Source organism: Rhizophagus irregularis, chromosome 25, assembly GCF_026210795.1.
Source record: "Rhizophagus irregularis chromosome 25, complete sequence".
Taxonomy (NCBI): domain Eukaryota; kingdom Fungi; phylum Glomeromycota; class Glomeromycetes; order Glomerales; family Glomeraceae; genus Rhizophagus; species Rhizophagus irregularis.
The window spans coordinates 3,393,338-3,413,379 of NC_089453.1; the positions used below are offsets into that span (position 1 = coordinate 3,393,338).

The 20,042-nt window shown below is 26.5% G+C and overlaps 1 protein-coding gene across 1 annotated transcript; it reads right to left on the reverse strand.

Moving 5' to 3' along the window:
• Nucleotides 1-1,310: 1,310 nt before the first annotated feature.
• On the reverse strand, nucleotides 1,311-14,205 carry OCT59_017134 (uncharacterized protein; the record flags this gene model as incomplete). Its single annotated transcript, XM_066146163.1, has 16 exons — nucleotides 1,311-1,379; nucleotides 1,472-4,742; nucleotides 4,835-5,944; nucleotides 6,027-6,132; nucleotides 6,213-6,267; nucleotides 6,350-6,869; nucleotides 6,937-7,093; nucleotides 7,168-7,303; nucleotides 7,370-7,457; nucleotides 7,542-8,470; nucleotides 8,550-10,428; nucleotides 10,519-12,273; nucleotides 12,355-12,867; nucleotides 13,003-13,166; nucleotides 13,240-13,442; nucleotides 13,737-14,205. 16 exons carry the CDS (start codon nucleotides 14,203-14,205, stop codon nucleotides 1,311-1,313), a joined length of 11,424 nt encoding a protein of 3,807 aa, XP_066003884.1.
• Between the last annotated feature and the right edge of the window lie 5,837 nt (nucleotides 14,206-20,042).

Genomic DNA, 20,042 nt, shown 5'->3' on the forward strand with positions numbered 1-20,042 from the left:
TTTTATCTTTATTTTTATCTTTTGATATTTGTACTGTTTCTTGATCGAGATTGACTATACCTTATCACTTATTTTCTTTACCATGTCTTCAACTTGAACTTCGTTCCATCTCTTCGGTATGTCGTACAAGAATATATCTCGAACATGAACTGCTTTTACGTCATCGTCAGGTGGGAGCACTGGTAGATCGATAGGAGATTCTTTTTCTTGATTTTTTTGTACTTCTGATTGGTATTATCGTTGTTCGACGTTATCTCTGCTATTATTCGTTCTTTTTCCTTAACCTCCAATTCCCTTTTTCGCCTTATCATTTTTTTCCGCTTGCCGCAGCCATCCTCCAAACGAAGCATTATTTTTCCAAAGCGAGTGTTATCCTTTTCATAGCTTTCATAAGCTATATCACCACAAACCTTTATATTAGCTCCGTTATTTCCGCTCTCGTGTTAGTTTTTTTCCTAAATCTTCGAAAAGACTTTCTTTTACTATTGTATTATCGAAGTTACAGCTTATTTTGTCATAGGCTTCTCTTGTACTTTTTCTACCTATGTTTCTATATTTTGACAAAGCGTAACTTATCGCCTTGTAGAACCTTTTAAAAACTCTTTCTTTTTAATATTGTTTCCATATTACGTCTGTTGATGAAAACAAAAACTTTTAACTACAAAAAAAATTTTTTTCTTTTTACTGCAGATTTATAGTAAAAAAAAATATGAGTTTATCATAAGCAGTGCTTAATTAATATCACATGCTGATCAATTGAATTGACTAAGCTTTTTTATATATATACTTAAAATCAATTGAAATGACGGACAACTTTTGATAAATCCACTAATCCACCATGATTTTTATTTTTATTTACTAAAAAATTAAATTTAATTTTTAAGAATACTAAATATTAAAAAATAACAAAACTTTAGACAGTTAAAATGTGTAAAAAAAAGAACCCCGAGCAAGGCCGGATATCAAAATATGGCCAAATATCAATTTTTTCTTAAGAGCACCTATATTTCCCGTTGTCAAATTTGAAAGTCTAAAGTGTTAATTTCAAAGTTTTATGCGTTAGGGCTTGATTTGGATCATTTTAAAAATTAAATCTTATTTTTATCTCGAGTGTAGATATTTAATATTTTAAAATAATGAACAGTTTTTATTATATATTATTCATATTTTGGCTTATTTTATTATAAATCATATAATAATTATTAATTAATAGTCATGTTAAAGGCTAGAACTTTTATTTATTGAATTTTAATAATGTTTACAAATAAATTTATAACAAGACTACTATGTTAATAATACAAATAAATCTTTCAACTTGTATACTTTTTATGTTTTTTGTATTTACCTCTTCTACTATTTTGCCTTTCATTCATTGTTTTCTATTAAAATAAATTAATATAACAATAAGTCAATAAGTTAAAAATAAATTAAAACATAATAAATAAACATATTTTAATATAAAATACAATACCTCAATTTCTTCAACAATAAAATTATAACTATTATAAGCATGAGATACTAACAAACAAGTAGGAAATAATTTTTCAACTGATTCTTCATAAACATCACTCCATAAATTTAAAGTAAAATCTAAAAAATATGTATTTAAATTTAAATTTTCAATATTAAAATCTACTAATAAAAATCTATAAATGAATCTTTTTAAAGCAAATGCAAATGCTTTAGCAGGAATACGTTGTTGATTTTGATTTTCTGAATCATCATAATCTATGATATTTTTAATTGAATCCTTCATTTGTTGTGTTAACGGAGTTTTAAATTTTTCATCAATCTTATCGATTATTGAATTAGCAACTTGTTCCTCAATTAATTCATAAAATGATATAATATGTTTTAAAGAAAATTCTTTAAGTATATCTGCATATGTTATATCATACCTCATTAACTTTAACCATTGATCAATTAAATCTAAAATAAGTATATTATTATGTTTAATTGATAATTCTTTGATAAAACAAAGAATGGTTTCAAAAAGAGAGATTACTTCAGGTAAATCAATTGAATTTGATGAATTATATAAAGATTTTGATGGATCAAGCAATGCTAAAATTATTAATCTTTTCTCTTCTGAAATAGGTTCCTGTGGTAATATTTTTTTAATTTCAAAAAGAATTCTTGGAGAATAATAAAATAATTCATGCTTGAATGAAAAATTTTTTAAATAGAATTGATTATCTTCCATCTCAAAATAAACTTTGTTATGAATTAACTTTTTAGCCAATTTCATTTCAATTTTTTGTAAATCAAATATAAGATTTTTATCATCCTCTATTTCCAAATTTCTTTGATTATATTTAAAAATTTTATCATCCCAATCATAATTAATGAAATTATTATCTTGTGCCTGATCAACCTTTTTTGGTATGATGAAATATGTTTTAGGAGTTAATTTATTAAAAGATGAATCCTCTAAAAATTTAAGGTATTCACATTTTCCAATAGGAATTGCTATTATATTATCCAAAAATTCATTATGTAATTTAATTAAAAAATCTACAATTGCACATAAATAAATTCCATTATCTTTTTGTTCAACTAATCCAAATATCACAGGAAGATCAAGATTCATAAATAGTTTGTTATGAGGTAATTCTTTACATTGATATTCAAAAATATAATTAATAATATAATTCCAACTAAAAGCAAATTCTTCAAATAAAGATTTTAAATTAGCATTAACATAATCATTATCATCTGCAGATTCTTTCTTAATAAATTCATGAAATGTCATATTTTGAGCCTCTTTTTTAGTTAAACGATGTTCAAGTTTAAAGCTTAAAATTTTCACAAATCTGATAATTGGATAAAGATGTTTCATGAGCTTTAAACTTTCATGATATTTAAAAAATATTGAAAGAAATGAATTTTTGTCCAAGTTTCTAGTACTAACTTCAAAATTTATTCTTTTAATTGGTTTTAAAAGTTTAGAAAGATAAGTTATTTTCTTATCCTTACAATCATCTAACCATGTAAATTCTTCCTTAACAATCTCATGTTGTTTTATATAATTAAAGGAATTTAATTCTAATGCAAAATAAGATCGAATAGATTGAATAAATGGATTATCATTATTAATTTTCATAATATCATTAATTTCTTTGATCATTGATGAAGATAATGAAAAATATTTCTTCCAAAATTGATTTATAAATTCTTTTAAAAATGCTATTGAAGTTATTTGTTGTAAAATGAATATTTGCTGTAAAAGCAAATCTTCTTGTACAAATGATTCAATTGCATACTTGAAGTAAGGTAATAATTCATTGAATTCGAGTTTACTGAAAATCTTTTGAATTATATTACAGCAAAGTTCTGCTATATTTGAGTCGATATCTTTAATATTATCATTAATAGTTTTTAATCTAATTGATTGTAAAGATTCTTCAGGATTCTTCATTAGCATAAAAAATATTTCCTTATTCTGTTGAAATTCAATAGTAAATATTTTTTCAATAATACTATTCATTAAGATGAAAGAACTTTGTGAAAATATATTTTTGTAAAGAATTAACCGAGCATCAGATTCTAAAGGGATTAGTTTAAGATTTCTTGTAATAAATGAAATAAATGATATAATTGGAGTTATATCATTATTATTATCATCTAAACTATTAAATACCAAATTAATAATTTCAGCTGTAATAAATTCTTGTTTTTTGCCGGACTTTCCTAAATAAATAATTTCTTTGATTTTTTCTAATGGAATTGAATTTATTTTTAATAAATCATTACATATAATTAAATTTGAAAATTTTCCTGAGTCATCATCAATCTCTTTAGTTACGGATAAAATGGATAAAATATAATCCATGTCTTGTTTCCATGGTTTATCATCACATATATTTTGTAAAATCGAATTAATTGATTCTCTAAAAAGATCTTGAGCAAGTTTTCCGTGAACAACGAAATCATTTTGAACCTTTATTACAATATTTGGAAAAGTTTCAACCAATTTTAATTGAATCAAAATTTCATTTGAATATTTCCACCAATAAATATGAAGAATAAATGGATCAATAATTTTATCTTCAGTTACTTCAATTAAATTTCTTAAAATAAAATCTAAATTTTCTTTACTAGGCAATTTTATAGAATAAGTTGATAAAATAATACTAATAAAATCATTATAATAGAATTCCGAATATCTTTGTAAATATTCAAAATATGGATGTATAGAAATCAAATTATTTTTAAAATCTTCTATATGATCTGCATACGATTCATTATTAATGTTTTCCGAATCTTGTCTTAATATATCTAATTCTTCAAAATAATATTTTTCATAATAATTAATTAAATTCATAAAATAATATGAGAAAGGAAATTCAAGATCGTTAATTGAACGTGACATTATATACATGGAAGGTTTTGGTTCACATAAATTATCTATATTAATAATTGTATTGTCCATGAAGAATTTTTTCCACAATTCTGATAATTCTTTTTTCACTTTTGATTCACCATTTTCACTATTGAAAAATGTTGACATTGCTGATAATTTTTCAAGTGAATATAAAATCTTGGAAATTGTTTGCTTAATAATTATTATTACATAATTTCGTAAAGCTAATGAAAAGCAAGTAAATTTTGATGAATAATTCTTCCTATTTAAAGCCACTTCACATTGCCAATTTTTACAATTAGTTAAGATCCATTCAAAGGTTTTTGTTTTTATGCATTGTATGAAATTTGAATTATTTAGAATCCCTTTGCTCAATAAACTACATAAAAAAAAGGCAATATATATATATATTAAAAAAAATTTAATATCTTATTAATAATTAAAATGATATCACAAATAAAATTAATATACCTGATATAATTTTCATAACCTTCATTAGAATGTTGATATTCTATACATGATAAGCACCATAACAACTCATTTTGTAAAATCTTTTCAAATGGCATTGTCGAATTAACTATCTTATCAAAAAGTTTTGAATTAATTACTTCATATAATGATTTATCCAATAAATCTATTAATGGTATTTCTGGTGGTTCTAAAGATTCAATAAAAATTCGTTTCCAGCCACAAATGAAATTAGATAATAATGAATTTGGTTCATAATCTTGCTGAATATGAAATATTAAACACGCATATTTAATGTGTTTAGTGGGATTATTCGTTTTGAATTGTTCATTTTTGGCCCAAAATTCATTTTGATATTGTTCAATAATGTGTTTTACTAATTTAATACATTTAGTATTAATAGTTTTAATATCACATTGAAGAATTAAAATTTGATCTGTTGATTCAAAAAAGAAATTTTTCACCATATTTGAAAATTGAGATTCAGTCCTGAATATCGATAAATTGTACGCTTGATATCCTAAAAGATCTTGTAAACAAAACTTAGAATTTATATTAATTTTAGAGAATGTGTTAACAATTGTTAAATGCTCTTTTAGATTCGCCAATGAATTTTCATTTTCTTGATTAAGCAAAGCGTTAAAATAATCATAAAGACTATCATGATATTGTTGATGGAAATAAACCCGTTTCCATTTATTAAATTCATCTCGTTCTATGGTTGATAGTTCAGCTCTTAAAACTCCATCAGGAGATGCTATTGCAATCAAGCATTCTTTGCATTTTTCTAAAATCACTTCGTCTTTAACTTCAGGATTATTCTTAATAATATTAATAACTAAGCTTTGTAAGGTTTCGTCATCGTCAAATCCAATAAATAATTCTTTCTCGGTAAATTTATTGTGTGTTTGAATATCTGAATTAGATTCAAACGAAGTTAACATTTGGTTTATCCAATTAAATAAATCTTTTACGATTAACATTTGTCTTTCATTAAGTATATCATCAATCGACACCTTTTGTTTTTCAAATCGATTTAGAAGTGGAGGACCAGCTAAAGGCAAATCCATCTCGTCCATAACAAGAATGCATTTAAAATTTGAAGAAACGAAACTAATAAAGTATAAATTAATAAAAAAATATTAATTTCAAAAAAATTACATTTAAAAACTTATTTAACATATAAAATCCTTACAGCGTAGGATTGTCACATGCTCCGAGTGTAATCCTTGTAAAATATTTGGCATTTCCATCATTTTCTATAATGACATAATTTTGATTCCATAAATCATAAAGATTTCCTATTAAACATCAAAATATCTGGTTAATTACAATTAAAATATATCATATCCGTCATTAATCGTTAAAGTAAAAAAATTACCATATATCATTTTCAAATCTGTTAAAATCAATGGTCTGCCTGTTTTAATACATAACTAAAAGTACAAAATGGTACAGTATATGTAAATTTAATATGTTGAAATAAAGTTCGTTTCATATATGAAATTAATTACTTACCGTGATCTTGTTTAAAACACTATAATAATAATCATCCTGATCATTAGGAAATTGTGATCCTAAAATTACAACTGGATCCAAATTTCTTCTTTTTAAATGGTAAGTTAATAAATTTACAATTGAATCGCTTTTTCCAATAACCATTAAATGACGCGCATCAGAATCATCTAAGTTTGAGTCAATTAATTTTTCGATTGAGATTTGTTTACAGGACCATGGATTATCATCATTATTGTTGGTTTTAATAAAATCTCCAAAATAAGTTTCGCATAATTTATCACTACTCCCCATTCCCCCAAAATTACGAGCTAATGCCATTTGAATATTAACTGGAGTCATTTCATTTAATGAAAGCTGCTTGATTAAGGAGTAATAGTCACGAAGACCATGAAAATTTGGTGGGGTTTGACCGTGTTTCTCATAATTCAAATATGCTTTGGCTATAGATTCTAATTCAGTACTTCTTGCACTTAAGAAACATTTGGTGACACTAACTAAACTATCCATATCAAATTTTGGCCTAAGGAAAATAAATTATCAGTAATGGATATAAGCTTCAACAATTCATTTAAAAAAAAATAGCATACCTTTGAACAAGTAATGCACGACCACTTTTACTAATATCAAGGTGATCATTAGATATTCCCACCACCGAAACAGTTGGCCAAATAGCTGGATAATTTGGTTCAAGCAAAGAGTGAAGCATTTTCAAAGGATCGAAGGGACTTGTTTCAGCCAACTCAACTATCAAAACAGTAGTAAAAATAATTTGTATTAAAAACATAAAAAAAAAAGTACGTATATTGTAAATTATTTACCATTCTCAAGCAAAACTATGCTAATAACAGGAAATTGCTTAGAATTCATTTCCTGATATTCATTAGCTTTATTAAACTCTTTGATTATATCATCCGAAGTTGTAGACAAAGAAACTTGATGGGGAAATAAATAAACCTATTTATAATATAACGTAATTAACAAAATGGACGTAATTCATATATGTATCATAATATACAATACCCGTGGTAAAGATTTAAAATATTCATCCTCGGAATCTGATCCACGTAAATTTGAATTTATAAGACGAATAGCTAAAGATTTAGATGAGCTATTATAAAATATATTAAAAATATTAAATAATTATATTCAGAAAATTATAAATAATATAAATTAATAATTATAATTAACATACCCCGATTCTCCAATAATAAATACAGGAATTTTAGTCAAAATACAAACAATAGTAGCCAAAACATTTTCTAATAAAGCTTCATTTTTGGCTGTATTCGGAGGACATTGCATTCTATTTATATAATCATCCTGTTCTTCACGAATAATTTTGGAAAACATGTTTTCTCCAGTATTAATTTCGTGATTTCGTAATATTTGTTCCATTTCACAACGATATTGCTTACGTAAATCTTGTTTATATAACCGAGAATGATAACAGAGATTAAGTGCTAGAATATAAGATCTAGTCCTTATTGTTGGATTACCAGATGGTGGGTATATATGTCCCTTTTTATAAGCCGGTCTATTCTCAAGAGAATTATAAAAGAATTTCGCCAACGTTATAGCCCGTTTTATATCACGTAGACTAACACTATATGATTCTTCTACTTTTCGTACGAATTTTTGAGAAGCAAATAAAAGTTCAGAAAATACGGGATGTTCTAAATAATTTTTTAATTCTTTTTCAACCATAATTTGAATATATTTGTACTCATCATTTGGTTTTATGATACCAAAGTCCAAAACATAATCCAAAATTTGATCAGGAAGTGGTTTGACTTGATAAACAAGATTAATTTTGTTTTCAACATGTCTTGCCTCAATTTGAATTCTTTTACGATAACGGTATGGATTACAAGTAGCAAATAACCGAATATTTGGATGTATAGGCTTATTCTTAAATTTTTTATTTGATATTAAATCTGCAAGTAATCCTAAACGATTACATGTATTTATTTCATCCAATAATATCCATGTTTCACCTTTTTCTGCTTTTTTCAAAGCATCATTCATAAATATCATAATATTTTCTTCACCAATTCCGGCATGAATATTAAGAGTACATAGTTGAACTTCAACAATCATGGCTAAATATGTAATCAAACTTGTCTAAATAATGAATGCAATGGAAATTAATTAATAGTAAGTAATATCAAAATTGTAAAACGATTTAAATAATTAAACTTACCTTGCTACATCCCGCTTCACCACAAATTAAAACGGGAATATTTGCACGTACTCTTAAAAGAATTAAGGCCATCTTCATCAGATTATCAGTAGTTAAAGCATACTCTGGAAAATTCAATTCTTCATTTGATCTACGTGCTATTGTTTCCAATTTTATAAGAAGTTCAGTTGTAGTCATCGTATTATAATCTTCTAATTCCTGACCATTTAACAATAATTTGATGTTATCGGGTACTTCATTCTTATTATTATATAAAATATAGGAGCTTAAAGTATAAGGATTAAAAAAATAAATATTATAATTTGAATTATCAAATTGGTTAATCCTATTCTCATATTCAGGAGTTAAAGATTTAAATTGTGCTGATTTTGTTTTAATAGATTGAATTACGAAATCTTTTGAAGTACTTAATAATGATTTGATTATTGTTGATCCGATATTAGCTTCTTTCAAATTTAATTTTAGATCATTTATTGTAAAATATTGACTTGATAAAAATCTAATTAGTTGATCCGCTAGAATATTTACAAAGATTTCAATACATTTAAACGATAATATATATTTGTCGCTTTTATTCAAAAAATATTTCATAATGAGATGTTGACAAAATTCCTCCGGTAAAGGATATTTAATATCATGTCCTAAATTTTCCTCTGTATCAATCTTTTCAAGATCGTATAATTTCAAATAATGACAAACTATTTGAATTGGACTCGTTATTTCTTGAGACACTCTAAAGTTTTCAATGTTCCAATTTAAGTATTTATGATGCGGAAATCTTAATATAGGAAGATATCTAAGTAAATTTTGATTTGCTGAAGATGATATCTCGATAAAAATAAAAGTATCAGGAATTGAAACTATTAAATTATTGTATGAAACTAATTTAAAAGTCAACAATTCAAATAAAAATAAATTCACTTCTTCGGGATAATCAGCCGATAAAATATTGATATGTAAACTTTGTATTTGCTTAAGTTTACAAGCTTTAAGTTTATTTACAAGATATTTAAGATTCATATTATCGCTTATTAAGAAACTAAGTGGAATTTTTTGTTTAGAATAGCTAACTTCTTTCATCCACTCAGTTTTTCCTTGACCGGATAAATCAGAAGAAATACATGTTATATTTGTAAATAATTCCTGATAAACTTCCTGCAATGTGTTAGCATTTAATTCATTAATCTCTTGAGCTTCTAAAGAAAATTGATCTAAAATATAATTGGACATTTCAGATTTTCGATAACATAGAAGGGTTAATAGATAATCTTCATTCTTATATTCCAATTGCATTATTTTGATATAGTTTATAAAATTATATTGAAATTCAAAGTCTAATATTTCTAAATTTACGATACAGAACAAGCTATTTTCATATCCATTACTTGATGCATAAAAACTCCTTTTAATGAAAATTTTAAGTTCCTCCATCGTAGTTGATGATGTACATATCAAAATTTGCCATGGTTCGGGATAATATCCATAACTAGCATATAACGACATAATAGTGTTTGGAACTTGTATCTTATCAGTATAAGTAGCAACAAATAATTTGCCTTTTGTTATGATTTCACGTTGTCCAGTATTTTTAATTTTACGTAACTGTTTTGGAGTATTTCTAAAAATTTTTTCTAATTCGTTTCCAATTTCACAAAGAATTTCATAATGATCTTTAAATCCATTTAAAATTCCTTGAACATCTCCATGAGATGGTAATTGAGCTTTACTGTTAACAAAACTAATCAACGCTTTACATTCCTCTTCATTTTCCTTATCTAAATTTTCCGATGTAAAATAATCATAAAATGACAAGATATGGCGGGAATAAAAGAATGTTAAATAATAACATCTTTTATGCGACTGATCCAATATGACTTGCCTATAAATTTGTGAAGTAAAGCTCATTAATTTCCCTGCAATGCTAAAATAAAGAATAAAAAACAACTGTAATTCAATATAAAACATTCACCATTTTTCGAGTTCATCATCTAAAAATTTACGATAATCTTCCATGTTATTTGTTCCTTGTAATTTCTTTTCAAATTTTCTATAACAAAGATGTCCAATTTGCATCAACATGGAAGCTGTATTAATTATTTCTTGTACGACATCAACTTGATGAATAAATTCATCCAAAACATTCTTTGACACTTCCTCTTCTTTGTCAATTATTATTTTACTAATAATTGACTCGTCAATCAAAAGAGCTCGTCTACGTAAATCTAACATTTCATTTAAATTATATTTCACGTTAGATTTAGAGGAATATTCTAAGAAAACCATGCATTTGCCTTTTACATCACGTGCAAAAGTGTAAGTTCCATTAAGCACAGCATTCTTAATTTTCTCTTTAGTATCTTCGTCGCCATTTTGAATTTTATTGTATATATTTTGAAATATTGAATTGTTACTATTACATAATGCAATCTTTTCTCTTAAAGTATGATCCTTCTCAACAATACGAAGTAACTCTTCCAGAAAATCACTAATAGTTTCTTTATTCTTATCCAATATAGGAAATAAAAATTGGTTCACTTGAACAAGTAATGAGAGTTGAGTCAATTTTTCATCCGAATGATCGTTCACATCATTAAACAAAATTTTAATATCATGTTTGCTGATTTTCATTAGAAATCCTATAAGGTCATCAGCATTTGATAACTCCTTTATTAATTCCCAACAATCTTGATTAACCTTAATCAAATTTTTATCAAGATAATCGAAAAGATTATTTGTTTTTTCAAGTTCCATGGAATCATCTTTTAAATTACGGATTGATTTAGATAACCAATCATCATCGTTGTGTTGTACTCCAAAAATTTCCACAACTTTTTCTAGCTTCTCAAGTCGTTCGATCCATTTTGAGAAATTGACAAGAGTTTTTAGTAATCTTTCGCTCATCTCACAGTCTTCTATTAAATCAAGCTCTGAATTAATATCCGTAACGTTTCTCCAAAGTAAATATGCTTCTGAACATTTAAGCTTTCCCCATTCTTCAAGTCGTTTATAAAGAGCATTATACTTATCAAAAACAATCGGAATTAATTTTTGTGCTATGTATTCTACTTTTGTTGCTGCAGCATCTTCCTTAATGCAGACTTCAAAGATATTTCGAAAAATTTGAGATTGGCGAAACTTGTAGCAACGCTTTGCACACTCCAAAGTTTTCCCATGAAACGCCAAATAATCTGGTGCTAACGCCTGTTTCATTTCTACTTTATCTAAATTTGTCGTGTGCTGTTTTATATCTTTAATATAATCATTTACATCCGTTACTTGAGCAACTGGACAAAATTCGGTATAAAAGGTAAGAAGTATGGCATTCCGAAATCGATAATTATTATAAAGCTTTCTGATTTTCGCAATTTCATCTCGAGTGACAGTTATAGCTCGAAAGACAATTATATCACCTAAAAAATTCTTTTTGGAAGCCGAACAAAAATATGTAAATAGTCTTTTGTCAGAATATACTAAAAGTTGTTGTAATAATTGCATATCAATCATTTTTTCAACGAATAATAAGCCAAGTTCGTTAATAGACCCTCCAATACGTTTAATAAATGGATGTGAATTAAGTTTTGAAACATTCCCGTCAGCAAATAATATAGCGTCCCAAAATTTACCAGCTTTTAAAATATTTAAATGATGGTGTTGTGAGGAAGTAAATGCGGATGCTTGATTTTGCAATATAGTCATAATATGATATAAAATATCTTCGCTCATCCTAAAATTTATAATAAATTAGTTAAGTATTTTTAAATTATGGAGTACTTCTTTTTGAAAGAAAAAAATAATTTAAACTTACGAGTTCGGAACCTCTAAAATCTCGCCCTTGTGAGAGCATATTACAAATATATTGTGTAATAACTCATCACTAGCTTGTCGAACGGTCTTGTTTAATATTTCTTTTACCAAGTTCAAAAATAATTTTTTAACGTCATCTTGATCTAACGTTACTATTAATATCGTTGCGGCAAAGATATGAATTTCTAAACATTCCTTTACTATTTTCATAGCGGTATCCGTTAAACCTTGCCAAATATTAATCCTGTAACCAAGCAAAGGATGAATCCGTTCTAATTGTTGAAATATCAGAAAAATAAATTTGCTTTCGTTTAATGAACTGCTTGCGTAAAGTTTAGACGAAAGATTTTTAATCCAAGTTGTACATATGTTTGGAATCTTTTTCTCTTTGTCAGAAAAATCACTACGAAACCAATTATCTAACAGTTCTGGAAATATATTTAATAATTCCAAAATATAAGATTTAGATATTAATTCTAATGATTTAACAAATTGTTCATCACACCAATTTAGACTAAGAAGGAGTCTTTTAATGGAAGCAATATTTTTGTTTGTCCATTCCTTGCTTGAATTCTCAAGTAAAAATAAAGTACGGGACTGAAAAACTTCGGACAAATCATATCGATAGCCTATCGGAAGCTTTATAAACCGGGATTCTAAAGCAACAGCATCATCATCATCATGAGAGATAATCTTTCGAACTTGTTCGATAAAACACCTAAAAATAGTTTTGTCCAGTTTGCTATTGCGCAAAAGAACATCACTCCATAGTTTAAAAAGGGAATTCGTATTATGACATAATTGAATTGACCACTTAAAAAAAAAATCAACAATAGTTAAATTTTTTTTTAAGAAAAAAAAATTATATAGTCAATAATTAAATTACCTTTGCGACTTTAATATAAACTTGAGGTTCAATATTTTCAATATAAGGTCCGATTATTTGAACAAATTTCGCTAAATTTTCGCTAGAATATTTTAAGGTTTTTAACTGATCGATGAAGGTATAATTAGGATCAATTTCAGCCGAAATTGTAAAAATAACTGACCAATCAAATTGCATCTGAAAAGCATTATGTCGGACTAGAACTAAAATAGCAGTATACATTAGGTCTTTAGTATTTGAAAGTAAAGTTTCTTGATTATAGCTTTCGAGTGCGTTAAGTAATAATTTAGATTGGAAACTAACTGGCAGTTCATGGAACGTGCCTTTCTCCCTTGAAATATAATAACCTAAGATAAGACACAAGAAAAGCCGTTTTTCTTTGAATTTATCACCAATATGACTGAAAATGAAGTCAAGACTTGAAGCGCGGATCGTACGATAATTGTAAAGGGATAATAAATGTTGATATTCCATAACTTTATCTTTTAGGTTACTACCCTTGATAGAATTATAAATATAATCTACAAAAGCAAAATCATGTATAGCGTATAAGCTATATTGATGATTACTATTCCATATATCAAATTGATTATCTCTTTCAATATCCAACGTGCGACAATCTTGAAAACTTTCTTCTAATCCTTCGAATACAATTTTTTCATTTCCTTTAGAAAACATAGACGGTACTATGTGAACAGCATATTTATATTGAATAAGTTCAACGCGAATAATATGAAAGAAATTTGGTTTGTACAAAGAAATAGTAATCAGATCAGATTTCCAATAAGTTAGATTTTGTTGACGAAGCTTTACAATAGGGTTTCCCCATGAACCTAGTTCCTTCCTATTGCCAAGAACTACAGGTTGTCCAATTTTATCAACACCTTCTGGCAAGTGAACATGGAAAGTAATTTGGATTTCATTATATAACCTACTACCGGGATATGGAGTAAACCAATCATTCATGTTCGTTAATTATCTTGTTTAAAATAAATTGCTACTTTAATTAATTTAGCAAATTAAATGATCAATTATCGAAAAAAATAATTAAAAAAAAAAGAAAAAAGAATACGTACACCACATTTTTTGGCGTTAATTATATATTTGCTCATGAAAAGTCGTAACAAACTTGGAAACAAAAAGAAAATACTAACTCGATATAGATTATCATTACTAATTACGAAACAGACTTGACTAATTTTATTTTAGTTCTTGCGCTACCTGAAACATTGATCATCACCAAAACAATATATTTTTGTTTTTGGTTCGGTAATTGTTCTATGAAACAGGAATTAATAGTTATTCGGAAAGTGACTGTTGTCTGACCACCTCCTGATGATTTACGTAGGATGAATAACAACTCAGCAAATTCTTATTGCAAATACATGAAAGGCACGATAGTGCCGCAGTTATGAAGTCACGTGTGTCGAGTAACTGTTTTATCAGGCTTACTTAATAGGTAGTAGGCTATTCTTTTTTTTGGTAAAATGAGATACTTTATTAATTATATGATAAAGAACATATAAATATATAAAATACAATCTAAAGTTTGGTAACGAAATTACTTTCCTCCATACCAAAACCGTTACTCCATCGATAGTAGGATATTCTGTACTAGTACGAATTGTACGGTACGGGTTGATCAAATTTCCCAAAAAAAAAAGGTATTGAGTAAAATAGGACCGTACGGTAACGCAAATTAGTACGTACGTATGTTTTTTATTGTTCGTACGTACATTTACAGCTAATCAATTTTTTTATACTAGTACGTACGAAAGTTTTAAAATTTTCGTACTAATTTGAGTTTTCGTACAATCGTACGACTTTGCATTTTTGTATTTTTGTGCAACTTCGAATATTGTTTTTAACAAAATATCTTACTAATTATAAAATTCAATGTTAAATTATAAAATTAACAAAATTCTTTGAAGATAAGCTTATAAATTTTCATTCCTTTAATATATTCAGCTCCATAATAATAAAACTGGCCATTAAAATAATAACTAAATTTTATTGGTTTATTTATAATTAATTTTTTCAATTCTTTATCATATTTTATTTTATATATAAATTAGACAACCATATTTAGCATTTACAAAATATAATTTTTGGTATTATGTGGCAAAGAAGTAAAAAATTAAAAGAGATATTTACGATGACAGAACGTTAAAATCATTATATTACAAATTCATAAATTAATCAGATTGATCATTACACAATTATTATATTACTTTATTACTAGAAGAGTAGTTAATTATTATATTACTCAAATATTGTGTGCAACATATTCATCTCAAAAATTTGATCACATGATGTTACAATGTAAAATATTAGTACGAAAAAATCAAAATTTATTTTTAAGGTCCGTCTAAAAATTAATTTTTTTTTTTGAACGTCCGTACTAATTTGTATTACCGTACAGTACTAATTTACAATATACTCCAAAAAAAATTTCAAAAATTCCGTACTGTACCATATATATTATATATAGAGCCAGTACAGTACGGTTTTATATGTCCAAATAAATACGGACATTAATATCCAATAATCCAAATAACCACCATAGTTAAATGGACATTAGTGTCCAAATAATCATCATGCTAAATAAATATAAATCAATTAAAACAATGAAAAATGCATGACATATTACTTTGCCAAATAAGGGTATTTGTTATCATACGGCTGTGGCTACAAATCAGTATAATAAATTAATTTTTTCTAAGAAAAAAAAAAATCATTGTCTCAAATAATGTCCTCAGCAACAACAGAAAAAGCTGTCGATTATCTTAATGTACCATCAATGTCCATATTATATGTGGTTATTTGGGCACCAATGTCCATTTAATTATGGTGGTTATTTGAACACTCAATGTCCATTTAACTATGGTGGTTATTTGGACATTAATGTCCGTAGTTATTTGGATATATAAAAAAAAAATTAACTGTACCATATTGTACTAGCTCTAATATTAATATAGTACGGTACGGTCGGTACGGTACGGAATTTTGGAAAATGATCAACAGTACTGAATATCTATATAATCTTACATAATAGGTATTTTTTTTATACAACTTAGTAACTGTTTGTACTAACATAAATCACCAATTTCTTTTTATCCTCACGAACAGGAAAATGCAAATATCTAAAACATAACCACACGAAGCAATAGAAGCACATTTCCAGATAAAATTTAGATCAGTGACGCTTTATTATAAATTATGTGTATATCGAGTTAATAAAATTTTAATTCCAATTTTCCTGAATTATCGAAACTATTGTACAATTATAAACAAAACATATCAAATTAAAAAAAAATTTCGATTCGCAGTTAAAAATCAAAATTGCTGCGCCACACTGCCCATACATTATTCGTACAGCATGCCAAATATTGACGTATTATTTTAAAAGCTGTTACCTAACTGTACTGTTTGTTTAACACCGATGTTGATTTTATCGTCTTTTAGAGTGAGTTGCCTTATTGACACTATTAAGTGATAATATCCCAATTGTATTTTTATTCAAATTGAACTTCCTTCTAGACTTTTTAAAAAAATCTGGTCATCAAACAAACAACTAAGTTGAAACAGTCCTAACATTGTCTCAACATATTATTTTAACATTTCTTTAAAGTTTTATTTATGTTTTATTCATTTATCAAATTTAAGTTTTAGAAATGGTGTTTACATGAGAAAACAAAAACACAAATTCACCGGATTTCGGTACAAATTAGGTATTTTTCATCCAATTTACAAACTGGATTGGATGAAAGCTGGATATCTGAAAAAAAATCTGGATTGAACCAGATACAAATCGAAGTACTACCAGAAGTCATTGAAGAATATTCTTTCCACATAAATTTTCTTTCTAGAAAGTTCTCAATTTTCATAAATTAACATTTTATTAAATTATGATTAAATGAAAATCGATATGTCATCATTCATACTAAACGTTATGTCTCACTACGCCAACAAAAAAGGTACTATTTACTACTTTATAGCCTCAGATGGAGTTCCCTTGCTAAACTTGTATTGCACATTATTAATCAATTTAAAACAGAAGACCTAAATCATGTTAAAAACAAGAAACTGATCCATGTTATATAGTATATACAGTATATGCAACAGTCAATTTCCTTCTTGTAAAGAAACGTAGGAATGCTTATTATGGATCACTGTTCCAAATTAGCGAGAAATAAATACCTGGTCATATTAAAAGTGAAAGAATTTATGAATCAGCTGTGCTCCTCTGAATATTGTAAGAATTGATCAAGCTGAAATTCGCTCCAAAAACGAATGTTTTGATCCTACCTTCTTTTTATTTTTATTTTTATTTTATAGCTAGTAGAACTCGTACATAGGAGTGTATAAAGACAACTAACTGTCTATCGTTATTATAGTCCTACAGGAGCTACACGCGCAAATAGAACTGGACCAAAAGTTAAACTGTCAACATTTCATGGATGTATGTTGCTCATGAACGAAATGTTTTACCTGCTCTCTAATGTACTTATTTTAGTATAATGAAGATTCTTCAATTATTAATTAAATGTAATATATTACTTGATATATAAATTCAATTTTTCATCGACACTTCATTTGCAGAATTGCGAATAAAAGAAAATAAATAAATAAAATAAAAAAATTAAATAAAAAATATATGTTTAACAGATAAAAACTGTAAAAGAAATAAAAAAAATAATTATAACAAAGTCAACTCAAACGGGTCATCCAATATTACTTGACCTATTCAGAACTCTAAATAAATTAAAATGTTATATAAATTAATCGCAAAAAAGGTATTTACAGTATTACAGTCTTTTATAAGCTCAAAAATTAAACTCGCATAAAAAAAGTAAGCTGAGGAAGATGAAGATGATACTTCTTTTAAAGATATTACAGAAGTTATTATCTCTTTTAATATTAAGCGACTCATGATATTTTCGATAACAGATAACTACGAAACTATAGCTTGTATAATAATAAGACAAATCCATATAATTATAAAAAAATGTCTCTAGAAAAATATAATTATCATGCAAAGGTATTTATTTTCAAAAATAACTACAAAATAGCCAGAATAATTATTTTGGACATTAATAATATTTGTAATCTCTCGTCGTTTCTTTCAGCTGGAATGTAGACGTGGATTGTTCAGAATACTAATTTGCAAAATTGCAGCTGATTAAATAGCCAGGAAATTTTTTAATTTTTTAATTTTTTAAATCATTAATGATTGTTAATCACATGTTAGAAACGCTCCCAGAGCCTGGAGAGCTCCATGAAATATTTTTTTTTTTTCAAAAAAAATTAATGTATGTAATTTTATATCAAAAATGCTGATATTTAGTTTGTATAGCAAAGCATGATAGTTATATAAAATAAAACTTATATTTTTGAATAACTTATACTTATTGCAACTTATAAACTGATACAAATTTAATTGTTTTTTTTCTTATTCTTTTATATTTATTCTTTAATAGTTTATTTCAAATCGTATTTATTTAATAAATTTTACATTTCTCAATCTATTCTTAAAGTTGTTCTACATTTTTGAAAAGATATATTACAAATTAATTACATCTGCAATTCTGCAAATATACTGTAATATTAACAAAGTAGTGCTTTTAAAAAATGAAACATTATTAATATAATTATTAATTTAATTCAATTTAGATTTTTACTTCAAATCACCGGGGGTGTTCATCACCGTTGGCCAAAATTATCAATTTTTACCGGTACTATATTTTTTTAATGCTGGTCGATCATCATAATTTCAGTCACCAGTGATCATCACCCCGTGATAGTTAGAAAAATTCTTTAATTTATTTAATAAATTTTCCAGTTCAAAAATAAACTTAATATTGGCACTTCTTATAATTCAAATGAAATTTATAGTATTATAATCACTATTATAGGTACAGTCACCTCGGAAAGTATCGCTCAATTTGAAAATTAAGACAAAAATAAAAATATTCATATTTTTCCACTAGTATATGTATTAATAAAAAGTTTATATCTAGTTTGCTTCCTATACTACATCAAATTTTCACAATGCCAGGGTGGCAGCCTTTTCAAAAACAGAACTATTTAAATTTTTATTTTTCCTTCAGTACAGCTTTAAGTTCACCTACAGCTCTTGGAAGGTGGTCACACTTCTGGGCAATATATTGGATCTTTTCTAATTGTTCTTTACTTGGTTTAAACCAAATAAATTTATTGGTAAATCAGTAGTTGCAATTTTATTTAATTTTAGCTGATTTTTGGCTTAAGATGAAGGTTATAATAATTTTGCCACTTGTAATTATCTTGACACCCAGTGATCCAAATTTGATGATCAAAGGCTCATTGGATTCATCTTATCAAGATGAGTTGAATGGTGATTGGCACATACCTCTAGAATCAATATATGCTAAAGTGTGCATTAAAACATATTTTGGACGTTTTGGATATTAACCCGTGATATACTAATGTTATACACATGATCCAGCTATCATTCAACGCCTTTCAATAAGACAAATCCAATGAGCCTTTGATCATCAAAATCGGACCATTGAATAGTGAGATATTCCTGATTTTGTGAAATTCAGAATTCTGAAAAATTAGAATGTTTTAAGGTATATCTTGGCATTTATTGATCCTAAAAATATGACACAACTAACATTTGACTCATCTTGATGTGACAAATCCAATGAGCTTTTATTTATCAAATTCGGATCACTGGATACTAGGATAATCATAGTGGCCAAATAATTATGACCTCCATCTGTAAGTAATAGTGCAATACTTTCTGAGGTGACTGTACC